Genomic DNA, 23,822 nt, shown 5'->3' with positions numbered 1-23,822 from the left:
GTCACTTCCGTTGCTCAGGAGCGTTGGGAAATGTAGTTCGTCACAGCCTGTGACGCGATTGCGCACGCGTGTTGAAGGCCAACTTGCCTTCGCCGACAGTCAAGCGAGTGTTTCCTGGGAGCGCATGCGTACAAGGTAGTCGGGTGAGGGGCGGGGAAAAAAAAAAGACAACAAACTCTAGAGAAATCTGCGGCACCTCGGGCAAAGGAATCCCAGGCAGAAGGGGTAAACCCCACTGGTGAGTTGGGAGTCGTCTGGTATAGCCTAGCTAGATAAGGAACTTCCTCGTCCCACAAGCCTGTTCGGAGGTACCCTTCCCGTAGCCAACGCTCCCCTAATTTGTCGTAATAGGGGCGTGATTGTTCGTGATCTTGTGCCTGTCATTTGGGTCTTGCTCTGCAGACCCTTAGTGCCACCAGGCTCCAGCGCAACTATGAACTTAGAGCGGGTGTCCAATGAGGAGAAGTTGAACCTGTGCCGGAAGTACTATCTTGGTAAGGCCTGTCCCCTAAGGTTTCTGGGGTAATAGAGGAGATCGGACTAGAGCGTCCAAAACAAGACACCTATGGGCCTGGATTCGTGGTAACGCGACTGGGAACGCAGACTCTAGTCCTGGAGAAGGGAGGGTTCAGGAAGGAGGAAGCTGAGGTCTCCGTCAGAGTCTCAATGAACAGTGAAGAAAGAATGAAGGCCTGGGAGGACATAATTTGTAGATGCCAGAACCCCACAGTCCTTAACAGCAGGGATCTCCATTTGAATTTGGGAGAGGACCTTCCAACCAAATGGGCCTTCTAAGATGGAGATTAGGAAAGATCCTTATTGTGATTTAACTAAATATGGGTATCTTTTTCCTAGGTGGATTTGCATTTCTGCCTTTTCTTTGGTTGGTCAACATTTTCTGGTTCTTCAAAGAGGCCTTCTTCGCTCCAGCCTACACAGAGCAGAGCCAAATCAAAGGCTGTGAGTTCTAGGGCACCAGCAAAAAAAAAAAAAAAAAAAAAAAAAAAAAAAAAAAAAAAAAAAAAAAAAGGACAGCGGGTGGTTGGAAGGGATAAAGGAGGCTCCAGAACTCTAGGAGATCTGTGTCAGAGAGGGCCATCTTGGGGGGTCCGGCTCTCTAGAGCAGCTGGAGACCAACTCTCCCACCCTGGTTCTTCTTCCTAGATGTTTGGCGCTCAGCTGTGGGCTTCCTCTTCTGGGTGATTGTTCTCACCACCTGGATCACCATCTTCCAGATCTACCGGCCCCGCTGGGGTGCTCTTGGGGACTACCTCTCCTTCACCATTCCCCTGGGCACTCCCTGACAACTTCACGAGCTGTTCTTTCTCCCAGGATGGGCTTTTCTGCTCTAAGTTTTCTCTCAGACCCTGAAGACATCTGTTTCCCATTTCCCATCTGCTCCAATAAAGGACCCTAACTTTAAATACTGAGTTCTTGGGATCTTTTGGAGGCAGACGCATAAAGTGATTGCCAGCACATAAAAGCACTGAATGTATTACACGTTGTGTGTTGTGCTTTCACGCACCGTATGAATTTCTATTTCATTAACTACTGCTCATACCCTTCTGAGATAAGAACTTTCCTGCTTCAGAACCGTCTTATGGATGAAGGAGAAGGAAATGGTGCTCCCACTTTGGAGGGCTGCTATCCTGTACTGGTAGTTGTGAATTTAAAAATACAGCTTTCTTAGCTGGGGCTGTAGTTTACTGCCTGTGCACTTTGTTAACATGAGGAGGATGCTAGGTTCGATTCCCAGCAGGACCAACCAAGCAAGGTAATCACTTCCTTGTTCTAGGCCTTAGTATTCTCTGCCAAGGAAGAATTCGAAGGAGGCGTCTTCAACAAGAGAAATATCCAGGAGCTTCTTTAGGAAAGCTTCCTTGACTTTCCTATTTTTTATTCTTGATTTAGTTCTGCTTGTGTGTGTGTGTACTTTTATGTGGTGCCCATGGAGACCAAAATAGGACACCATGTGAGTCCCCATAACTACGGAGCTTAACAAGTGAACCAGAGAGTGAGCCATTTTTCTGGCATCTTGATCTTCCTATGCAAAGTGTCATGATTTTGGTGGCTCATGTCTGTAACCACAGCACTTGGCAAGCAGAGAGGCATGGTGGATTTCTGTGAATGCCAGGCAGCCAGGGCTATGTAGTGACACCCTGTCTCAGTATAATTTCAGCAGAGGTCTGGTAAGATAACTCAGTGGTAAGGTCACTTGCTGCTGATCCTGACTTGCATTTGATCCTCAAATACTGTAAGTGGTCCTGTGACCTCTACAGATATGTCCCTATCCCCCAGTAAGTTTTTTTTTTTTTTTTTTTTTTTTTTGGTCTTTTTTTTTTTCGGAGCTGGGGACCGAACCCAGGGCCTTGTGCTTCCTAGGCAAGCGCTCTACCACTGAGCTAAATCCCCAGCCCCGTAAGTTTTTAAAAAAAGCATACACCCAGCAGGTTGTGGTATTGGTGTTGTTAATCAGGCTGAGGCAGGAGGCCTTCTGGGAGTTCAAAGACAGCTTTGGTCACATACATAATGAGTTTCAGCATAGACTGAGCCAGAGTGAGGCAATAAATAAATAATGATAGATAAAGTCTCAGTCCCTACCTTGATGAGTATTTTTGCATATTTTTGTGTGCCTACTACATTTAACCGGATTTTTGGCTTGTTTATTGACTATCTTGTCTACACAATAAGATACATTATCGGCAAGAATTTTTGCCCAGTTTTCTCGTTACAGTGTCCTCACTATCTGAATGAGTACCCAGCACTTTTAATACTTAAATGAATGAGATTTTGCTTAAAAAGACACCTAGCGAGCTCTCTGTAAGAAAGGAGCCAGTGCATCTCTAGATTGGTCTTCCCGTGAGGGATCTCAGTGACTATGATAGCTCAAAGCTGTAAATAGGTTTACTGGCGCTACTTAAAATACAACACTACAGGGTTGGGGATTTAGCTCAGTGGTAGAGCGCTTGCCTAGCAAGCGCAAGGCCCTGGGTTCGGTCCCCAGCTCCGAAAAAAAGATAAAAGAAAAAAAAAATACAACACTACAAGTCCCAAGAAGCCTTTTGTTTCCCATAGTGCCCTGCGCGGCGCAGGCGCGTTGCCTACTTCTTGAGCCTCGGAAGTTTGAATCACAGTCGTCCTCCTTCTCTCCCCCGCCCCTCAGGTGCCTGGCTTGTCGTTGGTTTGTTTCCGGATACAGGGCCTTGGGAAGGTGGAACTTAAGGCTGGGAGCCAATAGTACAGGCTGTCAATTGGCCAGCAAATGAAATTGACGTTTTCATCAACTAGTGGGAAAAAGCAGTTGCCAAAGGGGCCCGCCTTCAGAAGGGAAAAAAGGGAAGTGCTGGCCAAGGCAGTCGCGGCAGGACACTGCTCAGGCCCGAGGACCAGTGGTACCCAGACTTACCTTTGACCTTTTCCTGCTCGCCTTCCGCCTCGCTTTTGAACCCCGCCTCCTCCAAGTTTTTCTGATCTAACGCATTAGACCTGGACCCAAATCATGTTCCCGGTAAAGGTGAAAGTGGAGAAATCAGGTGAGGACTGGGGATCGTGAAAAAGTGGACTGTGCGACATCTCTCTGCAGCCCATCTGACAGGATTCTCTAAAAAGGGTTCTTTTCTTTTTCTACCTCAGTTTCCCCATTTCTGACAGAGGGCATGAATCAGCAATTGTGGTGTGTCCCTCAAGTACACAATAGTCATTGCATTCCAATAACCTTAGCGTGTAGAGTGATGAATGGAAAATATACAAGGTGGGAGGAGTGGCAATGTGTGGGGACAAAGCGGGCAGCAGGGAAGTTAGGGCGGCTGGGGCAGTGAGGAAACGGAGGCAGAGAGGTGGGAGGGGAAGACACATCGATCTGTGGGGTCCAGGAAGGGACTTTCAACTTTTTCTTTGAGGGAAATGGGTAATCTAGAGAGGTTTTTGAACAAAGAGTGGGTTGGTAAAGTTGCACCCCAAAATGCAAAAAAGAAAACAAACTTATAGTCCAACAACTAAACTTGAGTGGAATAATTGCTAGTGGAGAGAGTGCTGTTTGTGTTGGCAGATGCCTTTAATCCCAGGGCATGGAGAGCAGACAGACTGATCTCTGAAGTCAAGGCCAGTTTGACCTACTTAGCAAATAACATGCCAACCCAGGGCTACATAGTGAAGAAGTGGGGATGTGTGTGTGTGTGTGTGTGTGTGTGTGTGTGTGTGTAATAGGGTTGTAGAATCCTTGAGGGTTCTGTGCTGGCAAAGATCAAAGCCACATTGTCTGTTTTGTATTTTTTCTTTGTTCTGCTTATTGTTTGAGAGAGGATCTTTGGTTGCTGAGGCTGACCTTGAACTCTTGATCTTCCTACCTCAGCCTCCAGTGTGCTGGGATAGCAGACCTATGTCACTAAGCTAGGCTTGGCCCTCTTTTAGGAAGGTTCTGTTGTCTGCTTTATAAAAGGAGGTGGATCAGAAAAGGCAACTGAGGCTAGGTGCTGGTTAGGAGCAAAAGGCAAGGTGGGGAGGGAATATATTGACAGACTCCTGCAAGCCAAGAGAGCTGAGACTGGGGTGGGAGAGGAGTACCCATGGTGAGTCCAGGAGCCTGTGGACGGGTGAGTCACTCCTCATGGTGAGAATCCAGGAAGAAGAGTGGGTTTAGAGAGGGAGGCCTCGGTGGAAAGACCCTAAGGGCTGTCCCGTGGAAGGTGTCCAGATCCTAGACTCTTGAGTAGGTGTTGGAGAGAAAATGGAGCAGTGAGCAGCCACACCCATGACCCCTGCCTAAGGCTCTGTCGCCCTGGTTCTGTCTTTAGTTGGTCTCTCCACTGAGTGGCACTAAAGTGGCTTTCCAAGTACCTGGACCAGACAGAACATAGGATCGCCTCCCACAGTGGATGTGGGAGGTGCACACAGAGCTGATTCCTAACTTCTGCCCTCAGAGATGGAGATGGCCAAAGCCCGGAACCAGCTGGATGCCGTTCTTCAGTGTCTGCTGGAGAAGAGTCACATGGACAGGTTGGGATCTGGTCCAGTCTGGGGAACCACAAGGGTGGGAACTGTTTGGACTGACTGATTGGGGGTTGTGGGGGGATCTGGATGGGAGCCTGGAGGCTGCCTTAGGGGGAAAACTGTTCCATGGTGTGTCCCATGAGAAAACGACTCAGTATCATCACAGGTTGGGTCCTTGATACCCTAAGCCAGTAGTGCTTTCTTGCTCCCAGGGAACGCCTGGATGAAGAGGCTGGGAAAACCCTCTCGGATACACACAACAAGTAAGGGATTCTGATGGGATTTAGACCTGAGAGTTTAGGTTTTTCCCTCTGCTAAGTCCCAACCATCTTACGTAGACATACCTGTTGAATAAGTGACTGACACTTTGAGAGGGTGGGGTATTGGTGGGATACAAGGCCCAAGGGGTACCAGTAATCCCCAGGGTGCCCATTTTTGTTTCTAGTGCTAGAGATAGAACCCCAGGGTGTGGGCAAACATTCTGTTACTGAACTATATCACTTCTGCCTTGGGGGGCAGTGTTGAACAGATGTTTTAAAGGCTCGGCCTGCTGACACCATGTCTCTCCTCGCAGGGATTGTTCCATTGCTGCCACGGGCAAAAGGTAAGGTGGCTGGGACCCCAGACCACCAAAAGGTTCCCAGTCCCCAGCTTGGGGCCTGACACTCACCTTAACCATACAGGCCATCGGCCCGCTTCCCTCACCAGCGGAGGAAGAAGAGAAGGGAGATGGACGATGGGCTTGCTGAGGGGGGTCCTCAGAGATCCAGTGAGTAGGCGGGGACTGAGGGTGGGCATAGAGCCAGGGACCACACTAGGGTGCTCATCTGTCACCTGCCTCACCGCCCCAGATACGTATGTGATCAAGCTGTTTGACCGGAGTGTGGACTTGGCCCAGTTCAGTGAGAACACACCGTTGTACCCCATCTGCCGCGCCTGGATGCGCAACAGCCCTACAGTGCGAGAGCGCGAGCGCTCACCTGGCTCACCACTGCCCCCTCTGCCAGAGGATGGAGAGGTAGGAGGAGTGTCAGGAGGCCAGAGAGAGCAGTGGGTGGCTAGGTCAACAACAACCCCATTCTTGGTAGATAGGTTTAATCTCTGGGCTCCTCAAGGAATAGAGAATCAGGTAGGATGCATTCTCAGGTAAGATTACAGGCAGGTCCCTAGGCCAGATAGATATGGCTTCCTAGGGACCCGGGGTTCTAAAAACATAAAGGGCTGGACAGGGATCTTATGTGCAAACATGTGGCTGCCAGATGGGGCGTTGGTGAGCAAATGTGGACCTTATGGGCTGGGTGGAGGGTAATAGGGATTTGGAAATCACCTGGCCTGAAAGGGTAGGCATGGGTCCCTGCGACAGACATACGACCTTGACTGTTGGAGCTATCCAGAGTAGACATGACACCCCCTGGACAATTCCTTAGAAAAGGCATCTTGACCACCCCTGCCCTTGGGCTGACAGGTGTAGATGGATTCCCTGGGCTTGGCAAGGGTAGACAAGGGTTCTCAGGTTGACAAGAAGACAGGGCTCCTAGAATAGCAAGACTGTCCTCTAGCTGGTAAAGATGTGTCCCTCTACTGTGACTTCTCCAAGTCCAGGAGTCCGGGTAGACCCCGCATGTCTGTCTCACTGGAAAGGTAGAGGATGACATGGACTTTCCACCCTCTGCTCTCACTCTTGGGCCTTGTCTGGGGCTTTGTCTCCCCAGGGCTCAGAGGTCATCAACAGCAAAAATCGTGATGTGTACAAGCTGCCTCCACCCACGGCCCCTGCAGCACTTGGAGATGCCTGTAGATCCCGAATTCCATCCCCACTGCAGCCTGAGACCCAGGGTACCACTGATGATGAAGTAGGTATCCAAGGCTGGTCTGGAGCTTCGGGGCACGTTGGGAGGGCTAGGGCACCATTAACCTAGCTGGGCCTCTCTGTCCATGCAGCCCTCCGAGCCTGAACCTTCTCCTTCCACACTTATCTATCGCAACATGCAACGCTGGAAACGCATACGCCAGAGGTGAGTGTGTTCCGCCTCACTTGCTTCTCGCCCAGTGTCCTCCACAGCAACTGCTAATCCTCCCCCTGCCTCCCTAGGTGGAAGGAGGCGTCTCATCGGAACCAGCTTCGTTACTCAGAAAGTATGAAGATCCTCCGGGAGATGTATGATCGGCAGTGATCTCCCCAGGACCCACCCCAATAAACCTGCCCCAACCCACACTGGCCAGCCCATCTTTCCTGGCCCAGACATAAGGCAGTTGACAAATCTCAAGTGCATTTATTGGGAACTAATGGCAGGAAGGCCTGGGGAGACAGGAAATGTTCAGAGTGAAGGTGCAACCTTAGAGGATGGCAGATGTGGAGCGGGCTCCCTAAGACATCTGACTGCAGATGGGGAGCCAGGACAGAGAGCTCACAGGTTCTTGTTCATTGGTCTAGCACATCTGGAGAAGGTGGAGTGTCCATACAATTTGAGTTTGGGGTTCCTGGTTTGTCAGGAATAGGAGTCCCAAGAATTGGAGGTCAGAATAGTATTCAAGAATTTCGGTGCCTGGAGTTTTAAGTCAGACAGTGGGCTGGGGCAGAGGAGTGTTAGGTTACAGAGACTGGAGTCTGGTGGACCAGGCTTGAGCGTTCTGGTGTGGAAAGCCTATGCAGTCTACATCACTGTGGGGAATTAGGTGACAGGATTGGAAGGAGGGGAGCGCTGACTACATTGTACTCTGCTGTCACGGTGGGGTGTTCTACAGCTCACAAATGCAGCCTGAGTGTGAGAGAAGCCCAAAGTGGGGTCAGTCTGATGGGAGCCTTGGCTCCTGACAGTAGTGTTTGTGTTGCCTCTAGAGAGATGTCATGGGTGGGGCCTGAAAGCTGGGAGAGGGCTTAGGAAGGGTGTCTAGGTCACTAAGGCTCAGGTAGGGTTTGGGTTGGGAAGGTCTCAGGGGAGGACATCTAGTTGTGGTTGGGAAAGGCTGTCTTGACAGCGATTGGGACATCTGGCTGGGCAGTGGAGTCAGATCGGCATTTTAAAAGGGAGCCTAAAGAGGCTTCCCGGTTCGGTCCTGTAATGCTGGGACCCCTACTTGGCAGCAGGTGGTGACGGAAGTGAGGCCTGGGCTGACGCTGGTGTGGCCTGGATAGACAGAACACCCTCAGGAGACAGTGCAGAGGTCACTGCAGCAGGGTCCACGCCAGGAGGCAGGCGGTATCGGCGGTGGAACTCTCGAGCAATGAATCCATGTTCATCCTGGGAGTGGGGTGGGGAAGAGATGGGCTTGAGAATCCTACCCTCCTGCTTACCCCTGCTCCCCAATCTGGCCAGCAGACCTACTGGGCGCTCCTCATGCCGAGCATGGACCTCCACATGGTCACCAACCACCTTGACAGAGATTTCCTCTGGCGAGAAGTGCTTCACATCCAGCAGCACAGAAAAATACCCAGGGTCCGTGGGCACCTGCAACATGGGGCGTGGGCATGAGGTGTTGATCGGTAGTGGCTTGGCTTCTGGCACCCAGCACCCTCTACAACATGTGCTGCTGCCGAGGACTTGGATAGATTGTCACCAGAACCTCAACCTCACAATAACTGGCCTCCTCCCTACCCTTTAGACACTGGGTCCACCTCTTGTGGTGACCACGTCAGATACCTGCCCTATAACCCCTACCCCATGTCCTTGACTCCACCACCATCATGTCTCTGCTACAAGACCCCACCATGCTAGCAAACAGGTGCCACTTGCCCATCGCCAGAGTTCTTATTTAGGTCGTGGGACCTCCTGTGCCCTATCCACCCCCCTCCTTCATCAGATCACAAGAGCCCTCAAGGAGACTCTCCACCATACCCAACCCTAGGAACATTCCTTTTTTTTTTTTCTTCCGGAGCTGGGGACCGAACCCAGGGCCTTGTGCTTCCTAGGCAAGCGCTCTACCACTGAGCTAAATCCCCAACCCCGTTAGGAACATTCCATTGTCCTTTCCCCCAGATTCCCAGCTCACTTGCCTCTCGCCCCATCCCTCACCTCTCAGAAGATCAGTAACTGGGCCTCAGAATACCACACTCAAGGGACTCCCAATGGCCCACTGAGGGGCGACATTCTCCCCTAAGTTCAAAATCAACAGACATTCCCGCACCCCCGCCCCAGGGTGAACCACCCTCTAGTCTTATTAGTAGTTGGATCGACCCTCTTCCTAGGCCTGGCACCTGGGCTGTGGGTAACGCCACACTGGGGGCGCGCAGATAGTAGGGCGCGATCGCAGCAGGGCACAGTGAAGCCAGCTCTGCCTCAAGCAGCCCTTCGCCGAAACGCTGGTCAAAGAGGCGTCCCGGAGTGGAAAAACCCGGTAAAGGAGCTGAAGCACGGCGCAGCCAAGAAGGCTGCACAGGCACCCGGATCTCCATCCTGCTTCTCCGCTGCTACCCTGGGCTACGCAGTGCCCAAGCACAAGCTGTCTCCAATTTATACTGTGCCCTGTGCCGCCCTTGCGGCGGGCCTCTCAGGGACACTGGGATTGAGGCCAGACTCAGCCATTAGTATTCCTTATTTAGAAACTTCAATAATTACTTGGCCGGTTATTAAACGCCTGCTGGATGCCTGGAAAAGGACACCAGGGAAATGTCATTAAGCCTTTTTCCATTTCTAGAAGGGGAAGCTAAAGTCTAGGAGGCAGACCCTTATAGGTGTGGCTAATCACTGTAGCAGTTGGGACCCTGGGTCCGAGAAGTCCACCAAAGAGTTCTCAGCCCTCTTAATCCATCTCCGCCCGGCCCTGAGGATGACGCATCAGGTTAGTAACAGACTCCTGGAGAATGCTGCACCCATGCCAGGCTGTCAGGAGGACACAGAACAGACCCTACCCCAGAGTAGGTCGGGCCTAATTCTGTGCCTCTGACTCAGCCTCGGGTGCTCAGCGGCCAGGGGGCATGAACAAGAACACTCCAGGTTGGCCCCCGGGGGCTGAGCGCCGGGGCCCGAAATAGCTCGTTTTGATCCCACTACCTGGGCCAGGAGCCCGGGCCTGGCAAGGAGTACGACCAGCTGCTCGGTAGCAAGAGGAAAGTGGTTAAGGAGACCATCAGGACGGAATGGCAAAGTGAAGACAGACGTCCCGGGTTAGTCCTGCAATAGTAGTTAGGCTTGAGTCAGGCCTTAGCTCCTGCAGCTATTCTGGCGGTTAGAAATAAGGACTGAGTAAAAGCCAGGACTCTTAGCTCTCTTCCAAGCGTCAGCCCGGCCTTTGATCCTTACTATTGGTTCGAAGTCTTGCCAATTACTGCTGCACGCTCCCTGTCTCCAATCAAACACGCGCTCTCCCAGTTCGTCAAGAGAGAACGCCCCTCGGCGGCTTTCCAGTTACTTTTATTTTCTAGTCCATCGATAATTGGTCGCCTTGGAGGCCGCGCTCCTGCTCTGCTTGCACGCCCAGAAAGGGGCGGGGCTGACAGCGTTGCTAAGCGAGGAGGGTAGGCGCGGGGCTCTTCGGTGAAGTAGCTCAGCTGGCGCTAAGGCTGAAATAAATCCGACAGACTGACTGCAGGTGAGGTTGGTCCGTCTTTCAGTGACCACAGGAGGCCTTGGGGAAGGCAACACGGGTTTACAAGAGCCTGGAGTCTCCGGCCCAACCTTACGAGAACTACAACTCCCAAGATACTAAGCAGTTTGGTCGCTCCAGCATCTCTGACTGACGTCTTTTGTTCTTTCTGGGTGGGCCTAACGGAGTCTAAAAGAAATTTGAAAATTTAGTTCGTAAGTTTCCAAATTGTCCCAGACATCTTTGTTGTCTTTGAACTTTCTCACTTAGGAGGAGCCCAGTGAATCATGGGGATTGTAGTCTACTACCCCTTTCCTCATAGGGGAGTCGTGCCACCACCTCTCCCTCCCCTTATAACAGGTTTAACCGGAAACGTACTGTGTACGGTTTAGTCGTGGCTCTTTGTTAATGTTTTCTTTTTGCCTATTTCTCTTTTGTTGTTTTCACTCTTTTTTCGTGTGTGTGTGTGTGTGTGTGTGTGTGCGCGCGCGCGTGTTTAAATTGTTTTGTTGTTATTCTTCGAGACAGGGTGTCAGGGTCTCCCCGCATTTAGCCCTGTCTTGGAACTCCCTGTGTAAACCAGGCTGGCCTTGAACTCCTGCCTCTGCCTCCTGAGTTCTGGGATTAAACGCGTCCAACACTCTTGGCTAAATTACTTGTTGTTTTTTTTTTTTTTTTTCCCTCGTGGTCTTAATTAGAATTTCATGAAATGGGCTTCATGGAAACTATTTAAAGAGGTAGAAACTAGTTACCGTGATTTGATTGCAACACATTATATACACACATTGAAATATCATACTGTGCCTCATAAACTTGTATAATTAGTGTCAGTTTAAAAACATACAAAACAATACAACAGACCATATTTTTCCTGAATAGGGCTGGAGAAGAGGTCAGTGGTTGGGGCAGTAGCTGGTCTTCCAGAGGCCCCAGGTTGGATTCTCAGCATCACATGGCTACCCACCTTCACTCCAGGGGACTCTCTGGCCTTCGTGGGCATTGCACACACACACACACACAGTGTGCACAAATACACGTAGGTGTAATACTACCTATGCACACAGAATCAAAATAAGTAAATTTTTTTTAATTGCTTGAATAGTGCAAAGAAGACTCAATAGTGTGGAGAAGTCTGTTTCCTGACATTCTGATTCTGTTAGCCTGGAGTGGGAACCGGGAAGAGCCTACGGGTGTGCTTGGGTATACCAACCCACTCTGGCACATCAAGTCACTGCAGGACTAGGCCAGTCCTCTCCCACTGAGGCCAGGCAAGGCAGCCCAGTTAAGGAAACGGGATCCACAGACAGGCAGCAGGTAACATGTTGTTCAGAGCTCTCTGTGTAGCCTCTGTGTGTGAGTGCACTTGTTTCTGTGTGTGCATGGGGTGCGGTGTGTGGAAGTCAGACAGGTTCAGGTCTGTCCTCATCTCTCACCTTGTTGAAGTGGGGTCTTCTTTTTGATGTTCACCTCTGAGGTTTACCAACCTGAAAAGTGTTAGGGGACTCCTGTATCTACCTCCCACCCCAGTATAGAAGTGCTCGGATTTGAGACTTGCGTTACCACATCTGGCTTTCCATGGGTTCTGTGCATTTGAACTCAGGGCCCCATGTTTGTGCAGCAGGCACACCTTACTCCCTGAGCCAGCCTTTGCTTTGGAACTTTGGGTCCTCCTGCCAGAGTCTCTTGAGTGCTGGGGTTACAGGAGAACATTACACGTCTGGTATGAGTCTGTAATTTTAAAAGGCCTAGCACTCAAGAAGTTGAGGCAAGAGAATCACTTCAAGTGCAAGGCTAACCATAACTACAGAGTGAGACCATGTCTCAAAAATAAATGAGTAATAAAAGCTTCTCCTAGGCTAGATCCAGAGTTGAGAACTACCAGGTTCTTCTATGTCTGTATCATGGGACTTAGAGCTCATGGGAATTATGTGACTTGTGATGATTCATGGGGATTGTAGTCCATTTCTTCCAGTATGCCATGGGAATTGTCAGCTTCTGCCCTCCGCTTCTTTCATAGTCAGTTTTCACCTCCCAAGACAGCCCTTGGAAATGTTCCCCAAGGTGGACAACCCTTTAGACCATCAAGAAGCCAGAACTGGAGCCACAAGGTAAGGACACTTTTTAGATTCTGTGCCTCAGACTAATAGCAGTCAGTGACCACTAGAGGGGAGGAAGGCATGCAGTAAGAGATTAAGAGAAACCCCTTACCCCACTGCTGGTGGCCTACCCATTTCCAGCTCTCTAGCACCTGGACCCCTAATCACAGCCCCACTTAGGTAGTTAACCAGACCTCTCAATGGTAACAGTGTGGGATGTTTCCTCTTTTTGACTGTCTCTATGTGTGTTCATTCCCCATGGGGTCACCCTTCTGACCTGATCTTTTCTTCTTGTGTTTTCTCCCAATTCAAATCCTGGGGCCATCCAGGTCTCAAAAGCCACAAGCTCCCAAGGCCACAGCAGCCAATTCTGCTGAGCTGTCTGAGGAGTCCTGGCCATCCAGTTCAGGGACCGCTTCCCCACCCAGTACCACTGAGGGACAGAGTACCTCTCCACCCCTCACCTTAATTGACAACGAGGACTCAGTGGTGGCCAAGTGAGTACCAGAGTTCCTGGGGAGAAAAAGAGGGAGAAGGCATCCCATAATAACTATCAGAGACAAAGCTGTTTATGTAGTACCTTTTTAGGACCAGACATTTCATGTATGTTAATGAGGGCCGTAGAGCCTAAGTTCAAATCCTGCCTATTAACTTACTCCCTATATTGCTTTGGTCTCAGTTTCCTTCAATTGGGAATATTAATCACACACAAGCCGTTTTGAATTCTCAGTTCCTCCATACAGTGATCCATAAGCGCGTCTGTTGCCAGGTGGTGGCAGTGCATGTCTTTAATCCCAGCACTTAGGAGGCAGAGGCAGGAGGATGTCTGAGTTAAAGGCTAGCCTGATTTACAGAGTGAGTTCCAGGACAGCCAGGACCACACAGAGAAATCCTGTCTCAAAAAGCCAACCAACCAGTCAAACAAACAAACAAAAACAAAACCCACTCATCCTAGAGTAAATACTTGGATCTGAAAGAGAGAGGAGTGAAACTTTCTGTAACAAAGGGACCTGAGATAATTATGACCTAACCAAAATAACATTTAGTTCTGTCTCAATGTTACAGAAGCAGCCAGGGCTGCCATGGCAGCCCTAGTGTAAAGTGTTGAGACCATAGGTTCTGTCTCTCTTATTGTTTTTTTTTTTAAAGCAATTTAACTCTTTTTTTAAAAAAAGACTTATTTATTTAAGTCTTTATAATAATAAGACTTATTATTAAGCTACAGTGTATATAAGTACACTGTAGCTGTTTCAGACACACCAGAAGAGGACAACAGATCCCATTACAGATGGTTGTAAGCCACCATGTGGTTGCTGGGATTTGAACTCAGGACCTCTGGAAGAGCAGTCAGCGCTCTTAACCATTGAACCATCTCTCCAGCCCCTGTCTCTCTGTCTTTTCCCTCGTGGGCCAAAAATGGTTCTCAGTGGCACTACTCTTCAGAGTCATTCTTCCTTATTCTCTGTTGGTCAATAATCATCTGGCTGGCAATGAGCTCAGCTCTTAGAGTCTGTCTGTCTGGCATGCACAGTGCCCTTGGCTTGATCCCCAGAGCCATAGAAGAGCAGGCACAGCGATGCCTGCCTGTAGTTTCAGCACTGAGAAGGTGGAGGCAGAAGGATCAGAAGTTCAAGGGCATTGTCAGCTACATAGTGAATCCAAGACCAGTCTAAGCTAAATGATGCCTTGTGCAAAACAAACAAACAAGCAAGGAAGCAGGGTCCAACAAGATGGCTCCGCGGATCAAAGCATTTGCCACAAAGGCCTGGCAACCTCCTTTTGATCCCAAGACCCCCACATGAACATGGAAAAGGAGAACTGACTCCGAAGTTACCTTCTGTCTGCACACACTCGGTGTGATGCGTGTGCTAGCCCTGTACACAGCAAGTGTGCAAAAACACACATACAACCCTAATAGATAGTTTTTTAAAAAATCTAATTGTGGCCCTGCAGTGGTGGCTCATGAAGAGGCAGGCGGATCTCTGAGTTCAAAGTCAGCCTGATCTACAGAGTGGGTTCCAGTACAGGTGGGGCTACACAGAGAAAGCTGTCCTGAAAAAAAAGAAAAAAGAAATCTAATTGTGTATTCACAAGTCATATGACAAATAAGAAAGATACAAGACTGGCATGGTGGCATATACCATAGCTCTTAGAAAGTGGAAGTAGGAGGATGAGGACTTCAGGGCAGTCCTTGGCTGCATAGCTGGAGTTAGCCTGGGCTACATGAGGCAACTCCCCCCCACCAAATTTTAAAATACTAAAACAAAAATTAAAATTGGGGTAACAAAACCTGACAACCTGAGGTGGATCCAATCCTGAGGAATCTCCTCCACGTGTGTGCTGTAGTGTGCCTGCTCAGGTGTGCACCTGTGCCTGTGTGTGTGTGTGTGTGTGTGTGTGTGTGCGTGTGTGTGCACACATGCAGAATAAAAATTAAAAGTACACACTGTATAAGAGAGAAGCGGACTTTAAGGCCGCTTGCTTTCGGTATATGTGAAGAAGGCAGTTATTTTTATGTTTGTCTTATTTAGTTTTTTCAGATAGGTTTCTCTGTGTCCCCTGGCTGTTCTGGAACTAACCGTAGACCAGCTGGCTTCTACCTCAGAGATCTATCTGCCTGCCTCCCCACCCCACCCACCCCAGTCCCCCACAGGGGCTGGGATTAAAGGCTGTGCCACGACTGCCCACCGGCAAGAGAAGTTAACTTTGTCTGGGCCGCTGAGCATACTTTCCGTGGTACGGATAAACAGAAGAGAGGCCCACGTGCCCACTTCTGCTGTAATGGTTACTGTCATTACTATGTGGCTCCCGGACTCCCTCTGCCGTCTCATTCATGGATGCTCACAGGTACATAAACCGGTTCCGCAAAGCTCAGCCCACGAGCCGAGAGGACCGCCAGCCCGTGGGCCCAACCCCAGCTGACTTTTGGTGGCTACAGCCTGCGTCTTCAGACCTCAGCAGTCACCTTGCAGCAGGTATACCTGAAATGTGTGCCGCTCAGAGCCCAGCTGCCACTTGTCCTGGTCCCAGTCATTTAACGGACGTTTCCCAGCAGGAGCTGGTGAACCTACAGGAAGATCTGCCGTGACAGGTCCATGTCCCACCGGGATGTCCAGTACGTCTCTGGCTTCTGTGCCTCTTCAGAGAGTAAAGCAGGTGACAATGTTATCTTCTCCCCCTCTCGTGTGCCTAGGAGGGAGGCAGAGACAGTGGCCAACTTAAGCATCATAAACAGACAAGCGTTTGTAGGCCTGGAGATATGGCTCATTTGGGAAGGTGCTTGCCTAGCAGGTAGAACGCCCTGATTTAACCTCTGGGCACCACCTAAAGTAGGCATGGTGGCACCCAGCTGTAACCTCAGCACCCAGGAGGTAAAGACAGGAGGAACAGAAGTTTAAGGTCTCTGGCTGCCCCAGGCCGTATGATATCCTATTTTTTAAAAAAAAATTAATAATAGAATAAAAATTTAACAAAAGGATTTGCTAGTTTAAATACAACTTTGAACTTTTTTTTATTTATTTTTATTTATTTATTTATTTTTTTTGGTTCCTTTTTTTTTCGGAGCTGGGGACCGAACCCAGGGCCTTGCGCTTCCTAGGCAAGCGCTCTACCACTGAGCGAAATCCCTAACCCCAAACCTTTTTTTAAAAAAGACTTATTTATTTAATGTATAACTACTCTATCTGCATGTACACCTGCGTGCCAGAGAGGGCATTGGGTTTCATTACAGATGGTTGTGAGCCACCATGTGGGCTGGGAATTGAACTCAGGACCTCTGGAAGAGCTGCCAGTGTTAACCGCTGAGCCATCTTACCAGCCCCGTACCTTCGAACTCTTAAAAAAAAAGTAGATGCACACACGCATGTGCATCATTACATCCGTGTTGCTGTGACCAAGACACTTGGCAGAAAGAAGGGGAAAAAAAGGTTTATTCTAAGCCCAGTTTCAGGGGCTGTCAGTGCAGGAGTGTAAGGTGGGGGTGCTCATGTTTTAGCAGACCAGGAAGTAGAGTGCAGGTTGGGACCATGTGTGTGTATACCTAAAAAAGCTTGTGCCTCGTGGCCTGCCAGGCTCTGCTTCCTAAAGAGTCCATAGCCTTCAAAATGGTGCCATAAACTGTGGACCAAGCATTCAAAACATGAGCCAGATCCATATGCTTGGACAGTGCTAGGGGGAACTCAACTCTTGGTTCTGGATCCCTTTCCTGTCCTAAGCCTTTGTAGACTTTTTCCTTACAGTAACTAAGATGGCCCCCAGGGGCTCGAGATGCCTGTGGTACTCAGATAGAACAGTGGAAGGCAGGATGGAAGGACTGACTGACCACCTTCCTTCTCCCCTCCAGTCCCCCCTCTTTCTCTTTTTTAATTACAATTTTTATGTGTATGGGTGTTTTGCCCGCATTTGTGTCTGTGTACCACTTGTGGGCCTAATGTCATGGAGACCAGAGGAGGGTGTCACGCTCCCGGAACTGGGGTTACAGACAGTTGTGAGCTTCCACGGGGATGCTGGGAGTTGAATCTAGATCCTTTGGGAGAGCAGCCAGTTACCTTAATGGCGGAGCCGTCTCTCCAGCCCCCGCATCTCATAAGTCAGTCTCTGGACTGTTTGATAGACTGTTTTGATTAGGCAGGGAGGGTCTGGTCAGGAGGCTAGGTTTGATCTTTCCTTTTTAAATTTGAAATGTAGTGCATGTCTGTGTATATGTCTGTCCATCCATCTGTCTGTCTGTCTTTGTGTGTGTAGGTCAGAGGTCAACTTTCAGGAGCTGATTCTCTTCTTCCTCTTTCGCGTAGGTTCTATACTGGGGTGGTTGCAGTAGTAGGACGGAGAGTTCAAGGCCAGCCTGGGTTACAGAGTTAGATCCTGAAGCCAAAGCAGGTTATCGAGCCTCTCTCCCCTGAGGTAGAGAAGTAGATTGAAAGCTTCAAGCAGCAGGTGGGAGGTTGGCCCCCAGGCCTTCTGCAGGGATCCTCTTTCTCAGCGGCCTTTCGTGTAGACACTAGCTTCTGGCCCCTCCCTCTGTGCAGAGTCTGAACTCTTGGAACTCGGCTATGCTGGAGCTGGAGACCCTGAGCCTTCAAAGCCGAGCGGCCAAGCTGCTGGAACGCAGGTGATGCCCTCCCCATTCTCCCTTACCGGTTGTAAACGGTTGGTCAGTCGCTGCTCTCCTCACTGCTGCCTTCTCCCCACAGCAAGGCCTCCCTCTCCTCCTCCTCCTCCTCCCCCAGTCCCAACGAAGCCAGCAGCTCCTCCTTCCCCATCAGCTCTGACGGCCTCTCTCCCTGCTCTGTGACCTTCAATCCGGACTCCAACAAGAGTTCTAGTCCCAAAGAACCCGTGCTGGGAGGTAAGGACTGATGGTAACCAGGTTCAAATCTCATCTCATGTAGTTAATGGCCTAGTGACTCTGGCCTCTCCCGGCCTTGTTTCTCTGACTGGGAACCAGGAATAATAACTGCACCCCTCACGCACAGGTACTGTGAGGATGAAAAGAGCTCGTGAGTGTGGCACATGTCTGTCAACAGAAGCTGTCAGGGTGTCCCCGCGACCATACCCCCACCATTGTGCACATACGTTCTGAAATCAGATGGCTTAGTACAGATTAGCGGAAATGTTTATACTTTATGGTTTTAGTCGTGTTTTGTTGATGCAGGGTCTTGCTGTGCTTCCCAAGCTGGCTTGGAACACGTGTCGTTCACGCTGGCCGGGATTTCTCAGCACTCCTGCCTCAGCCTCCCAACTCTGAGATTGCAGGAGCACATCACTACACAGTGGCTTTGTTTGTTTTGTTTGTTGCCTTGTTTATATCACAGTGAACCATATGGAACTTTTTTTAAAAAAATTTATTTTATTTCGTGTATGTGAGTAGACTGTAGCTATCGTCAGACACAAGAAGAAGGCATCAGACCCCATTACAGATGGTTGTGAGCCATCGCTCCAGCCTGCATATAGAACTTTTTTTTTTTTTGGTTCTTTTTTTTGGAGCTGGGGACCGAACCCAGGGCCTTGCGCTTCCTAGGCAAGCGCTCTACCACTGAGCTAAATCCCCAGCCCCTAGAACTTTTATATAGGTCACAAATAGTTGAGTATTTGGCAATTTCATATGACTTAGCTAAGTCTCAATGTGTTCCAGCCTTGTGCGTTGTCCCAAACCTGTATCTATAATGCATACAAACATGTCTATATGCATATGGACACACCTATAGTACATATAAACATGCCTATAGTGCATATAGACATGCCTATGCCTATAGTGCATAGACACACCTATAGTGCATACAAACACGCCTGTAGTACATATAGACATGCCTGTAGTACATATAAACACATCTATAGTGAATGTAGACATGTCTATGGTGCATCCAGACATGCCTGTAGTCCATATATCAATGCAGCTCAGCTACAGTGAGAGAACTGCTGAGGGCCGACAGCTTGAGAGAGGAAGCTAGGGCTCGCTGCAGCCCCAGCAGAAGGATCAGTAGCTCAGGGTCAGTCTCCGTTACATCCTGAGTTTGAGGCCAGCACAGGCAGGCTGTGTGAGACTATCTCCGAGCCAGAGGGAAGCAGGTCTCAGGCAGCATGCCTTTTCTGGCAGGGACTGGGGGGTGCTATTGAGACAAGGTTTCTCTGCGTAGAACTGGTTGTCCTGGAACTTGCTCTGAAGACCAGGCTGGATTCAAACTCAGATCCACCTGCCTCTGCCTGCCAAGTGCTGGGATTAAGGTGAGAACACACCTCTTTGATCTGAGCATTTGGAAGCAGAGACAGCAGATCTGTGAGTTGGAGGAGAGCGGGTACACAGCGAGTTCCAGGCCAGCCAGGGTTACATAGTGAGACAAGGCAAGAGCCAGAGGTAGAGCAGTGTGGTACAGGTGGGAGAGGTTGGCCATGGAGGCCGGGGAGACTTGCGAGCAGAGCATGGAGGGTACATTGTTTTCTGAATGTTAACAGGGTCCTGTGGCTGCTCTCAGCACCTGGACCTGAGCTGGGCTAGCAGAGGGGAGGCAAGTGACCAAATTCAAAAGAATCACAGAGGAAGAAAAAACAAATAAGGAAAAAATACAAGTAGAATTTCAAACTGGGTGTAGTGAACTTGCCTATAAACCCAGGCTGAGTCAGGAGGATTGCTGACTTGAACCCAGACCTCAAATTAAAACTATAAGAGAGCAAGAAGCCCAACCTGGCTTTCTCCGGCACAACACAGTGGCACAGCAAAGGTAGCCTGCAGGCTTCACCTTGTGCTCTCTCCTCAGCCATTTTCTCTCTACTCCTTCTACAGCAGCCCCAGTGCCATCCCAGGCCATCCCTGCACCCCGCCCAGCCTCTGCCCAGGCAACCCTTAAGCCTGAGGAAGACATTTTATACCAATGGAGGCAACGGAGGAAGCTTGAGCAGTCTCTACAAGGTGCAGGTGATGGAACCTGGGTGTTGCCTCGGACACCAGCCCTCACTACTCAGGTGAGTTGGAAGAGTGAGCCTGACAGTAATAAGGGACGCTCCCAGATGAAGGAGAACCATTCACCTCTTCCTTTCTGCTTGCAGACTCCTGTCTCTGCAGTGAATCTTGGTTCCAAGGGGACCCAACCTAACTGTGCTCCACCATGGGGCAGTGTGGCCCAGCCTCCTCCCCCACAGGCATTCTATATGGAGAGGCCACCTCTTTCAGGGCCCTCTCCACACATCTGGGCCCCCGGCACACACGGGGTTCTCTGGGCCCCACAGGCCAATCCCTGGATACCTCTTGGGATGGTTCCTACCACACTGCTAACCTCCACCCTTGCTCCCTTGGCCTCCTTACCAGTACCACCTACCTCCACTTCAGCTGCCACAGCCCCCATCTCTGCTCCCCAGGTCTCCATCCCAGGGCCCCCAGCCTCTGCCCCACCTCCCTGCACTTCTGCCCCAGCTTCCACCGTCCCACTACCTGACAACCCCCAGGGACCAACCACCCCTGAGTTGAGTAGCTCTGTCCATCCCAAGAAGCTGAGCCCCAAGCCTCGCTGTGTGAGCGCTTCGTCTCGTCAGGAGACTACTGGACCAGACACTGCAGCTTTCGAGAGTCCCTGTTCTCAGCTTAGGGGGGCTCTGAGCCAGGTAGTGACAGCTCGGCTGTTCTCCGACAGCCTGGAGGATATGCCTCCATCTGAAGCAGATTCCCGGAAAGTCAAGGCCACCTCCTCTCAAGCCAAAGTTCCGCCCCCTCCACCTGAGTCCCGGCGTGGGTCCAAGACAGAGTCCCGCAAAAGTAAAGTCACCCTCTCAGCTGAAGCTGGGGATCCACAGCCGGCTACAGCCCCAAAGGCATCCACACTGTCAGAGGTCCAATCACTTGAATTCAAGAAGTCTACACCCAAGAAGGGAGCTGGTGACGCCTTGACTACGGCCCCGCCTGCCTCAAGCCACGCCCCTTCCGAGGACTTGCTATCCCAGGCCGCTAGACTTCTGCAGGCTGCGGAAGGTGAGGGGGATCCCTGGGCCCTCGGGTATCTTGATGGTGGTCTCAAACCCTGTGTCCATCTTCTGGAGCTCAGCCTTTTACTCCCCAGACTCTGACGGCAGCGAGTTTCCGGAAGACTCTGTGTTGCGAGTGCTAAGGGCTCAGAGGGCAGAACTAAGGCAGCAGAAAAGGTGACAACTCTCCCAACACCAACAGCTACAATACTGGGCCCCTGAGTCCTATGACACCCCTATTGTGTGCCTGCCTCCTCCAAGCCCCTTTTCTGACCCACCCACAGTCGCAGGTTCTTATCATGGGCACATGCTTCAACCTCTACCTCTGGCTTTTCTCCAGGAATGTGGATGCCCAATTATCCCTCCTCTTGGACCACACTGAAGACCCAGGATTTTCATCTCCTCCAGCCAGGTCACCTTCCAGTTCCCCAAGAATGCGGTTAAGGAGGGAAGGAGCCTCCCTTGAGGCCAGACGACCTTGAATCATAAACATTGTTTTTCCTGGGCTGGGGAGGTGGCTCAGTGGGTAAAGCACTTGCAAGTGTGAAGACCCGAGTTTAGATCCCCAGAACCCACATAAAGGTAACTGACAGGCCAGCTGGTCCATGGAGACAGGGTCTCAATCAAGGTGGAAATCAAAGACCAATCTCTGAAATTCTCTGACTTCCACACAAGAGCTGTGGGGTGTGGTGCACATAACACAGGCGCGCACACACAGGCACACACACACACGGACGCACACATGCGCTCGCGCACGCACACACACACACACACACACACACATACACAGGCACACACACTAAAGTTGTCCCCAATTAATATTTTTCCAGTTTACTGTTAATCTCTAAGAAATGGGTTGTTGTAGAAAGGCTGATTGTGCTAATAAGGAAATGTAGCTCTTCCCTAACTACTGAAACAAAGTTTCTTCTCTCTAGCCCTCCTTCCCACCCCCTCTCTCTGATATCCCTCCCCCTCTCTCTCCCCGGGAGCACATGGCTCTAGGTAATGTGGGCACCTGACTTATGCAACTCAGAAGTGGAGTTGGACATCTCAGATGGAGACAAAGGCCCTGTTATGTGGCACTAAGAAACATCAGTGTTGGACAATACATCTCTCATCTGAGCTGGCATCCTCCCTTTCTGATGGCTGTCTCCCTCCACGGGCTCACGATGCCTCGGTTCCCACAGGTGCCCAGATTCCTGGTGTTTCCCCAAGTTCGTTCTCCTTCACATTCTTCAAGACTGTGCTCTCCCTACTCAGGACCAAAGTCCTTCGACAGTTAGCCTGACTCCTCCCCTTCCCCACACATAGTCAGGCGCTGACTCGGTTTGCTTTATAGTTCCCCAGAATCCAACTCCTTTCCGCTGCCCTCGCCTCAGTCTAGGCTTCCTCCTACCTGTACAGTTGAAGGTTCGCCATTACTATAAACACATCTGCTCCCTCTTTGATGCACTTGCCACCCAGGGGGACAGCCTGTCTCTTCTCTTTGAAACTGAGCTTTTCAACAAATGCACCTGAAAGCCTGAGGCCTCTGTCAGAAACATGGGTTCTGTCCTCCCGTTCTTTTTCTTACTTTCTGTGACTCAGATGCTTTTCAGAGTCTGCTATGAAACCTGATTGCTGGACACGGAGACACACACCTGTAATCTCAGGAGTCTGAGGCCAGAGGATCTCACTCTGGGGTCACCCTCATAGTGAGTCCCTGTGTTGAAAAAAAGAGTCATGGGGCTGGAGAGATGGCTCAGTGGTTAAGAGCACTGACTGCTCTTCCAGAGGTCCTGAGTTCAATTCCCAGCAACCACATGGTGGCTCACAACCATCTGTAATGGGATCTGATGCCCTCTTCTGGTGTGTCTGAAGACAACTACAGTGTACTTATATATAATAAATAAATAAATCTTTAAAAAAGAAAGAAAAGAGCCATTATGCTGGGGATGGTGCACACAAGCCTGCACCTGCCAAGCTCAGTGAGATTTGTAAATTTCATTCTATGTGGTTTTTTTAGTTCCTTTTTTGTTACTGTTATAAGACAGTGTGACCAAAGCAATGTAAAAAGAAAGTGTTTATTTGGGGCTTTAGAGCTTCAGAGAGAGTCCATCAGCGCCGGGCACATGGCAGCAGGCAGGCTGGTGTGGCCCTGGAGCAGCACTGAGAGCTCACATCTTGAGACTCAACCACGAGGCAGAAACAGAGATACTGGGAATGCGAGTCTTTTGAAACCTCAGAGCTAACCCCAGTGACACACCACCTTCAACAAGGCCACATCTACTCATTCATAACAGTTACGCTAACCAGAGACCCAAATATTCAAACATCCCAGCCTGTGGAGGCCATTCTCATCAAAACCCCTGCAGTGGTTTCCCTCTAGCTAAGGAAATACATGTTAGCCAGGCATAGTCACACACACCTTTAATCCCAGCAGAGGCAGGTGATCTCTGTGAGTTCAAAAATAAAAACCTGATCTACATAGCGAAACCCAGGCCAACCAAGGATACATAGTGATACTCAGTCTCAGAAAAAAAAATTAAATAAAATGCATATCGAAATATTTAGGTACAAATACTGATTTTTACAAAAGGAAATGAGGGAAATTCCAGGATAGTCTGGGTGCAATGGTTTGTCTTTTGAAACAGGATCTTGTAAAGTCTAGGTTCCAACTCATTAATAACCTGGGCCTGGCTTTGGACTGCGTCTCCTGTCTGTCTTCACAACCCCAAGTGTTGGGATTACAGGTGTGGGCCACCACACCCCCACCCAGCCTAG

The 23,822-nt window shown here is 50.1% G+C and overlaps 4 protein-coding genes across 22 annotated transcripts; 3 read left to right on the top strand and 1 right to left on the bottom strand.

Moving 5' to 3' along the window:
• Positions 1-97: 97 nt before the first annotated feature.
• On the top strand, positions 98-1,424 carry Psenen (presenilin enhancer gamma secretase subunit). Of its 2 annotated transcripts, none has more exons than XM_087653778.1 (4): positions 98-135; positions 352-494; positions 856-960; positions 1,165-1,424. In XM_087653778.1, exons 1-4 carry the CDS (start codon positions 125-127, stop codon positions 1,302-1,304), a joined length of 399 nt encoding a protein of 132 aa, XP_087509904.1. In that variant the 5' UTR covers positions 98-124; the 3' UTR covers positions 1,305-1,424.
• Positions 1,425-3,326: 1,902 nt separating this feature from the next.
• Positions 3,327-7,247, top strand: Lin37 (lin-37 DREAM MuvB core complex component). Of its 2 annotated transcripts, none has more exon segments than NM_001106245.1 (9): positions 3,327-3,533; positions 4,920-4,995; positions 5,202-5,252; positions 5,564-5,593; positions 5,673-5,758; positions 5,841-6,007; positions 6,702-6,842; positions 6,931-7,004; positions 7,082-7,247. In NM_001106245.1, coding segments are annotated over 9 exon segments (741 nt in total). In that variant the 5' UTR covers positions 3,327-3,499; the 3' UTR covers positions 7,164-7,247.
• Positions 7,243-9,416, bottom strand: Hspb6 (heat shock protein family B (small) member 6). 2 transcript variants are annotated; one of them, XM_087610596.1, is made up of 3 exons: positions 9,185-9,416; positions 8,312-8,438; positions 7,243-8,231 (listed from the first exon to the last, which is right to left on the bottom strand). In XM_087610596.1, the coding sequence occupies exons 1-3, from the start codon at positions 9,380-9,382 to the stop codon at positions 8,227-8,229; spliced, it is 330 nt and encodes a 109-aa protein (XP_087466722.1). In that variant the 5' UTR covers positions 9,383-9,416; the 3' UTR covers positions 7,243-8,226.
• Positions 9,417-9,601: 185 nt separating this feature from the next.
• On the top strand, positions 9,602-22,976 carry Proser3 (proline and serine rich 3). Of its 16 annotated transcripts, none has more exons than XM_087569050.1 (12): positions 9,617-9,768; positions 11,615-11,826; positions 12,530-12,620; positions 12,938-13,105; positions 15,456-15,583; positions 15,664-15,764; positions 17,636-17,718; positions 17,801-17,955; positions 19,888-20,066; positions 20,151-21,066; positions 21,155-21,236; positions 21,400-22,976. In XM_087569050.1, the coding sequence occupies exons 3-12, from the start codon at positions 12,562-12,564 to the stop codon at positions 21,539-21,541; spliced, it is 2,013 nt and encodes a 670-aa protein (XP_087425176.1). In that variant the 5' UTR covers positions 9,617-9,768; positions 11,615-11,826; positions 12,530-12,561; the 3' UTR covers positions 21,542-22,976.
• The last annotated feature ends 846 nt before the right edge of the window (positions 22,977-23,822 follow it).

Source organism: Rattus norvegicus, chromosome 1 (genome assembly GCF_021556685.1).
Source record: "Rattus norvegicus strain SHRSP/BbbUtx chromosome 1, alternate assembly SHRSP_T2T, whole genome shotgun sequence".
NCBI lineage: Eukaryota > Metazoa > Chordata > Mammalia > Rodentia > Muridae > Rattus > Rattus norvegicus.
The sequence above is the reverse complement of the archived record's forward strand: the minus strand, read 5'-3'. Positions and strand labels throughout refer to the sequence as shown.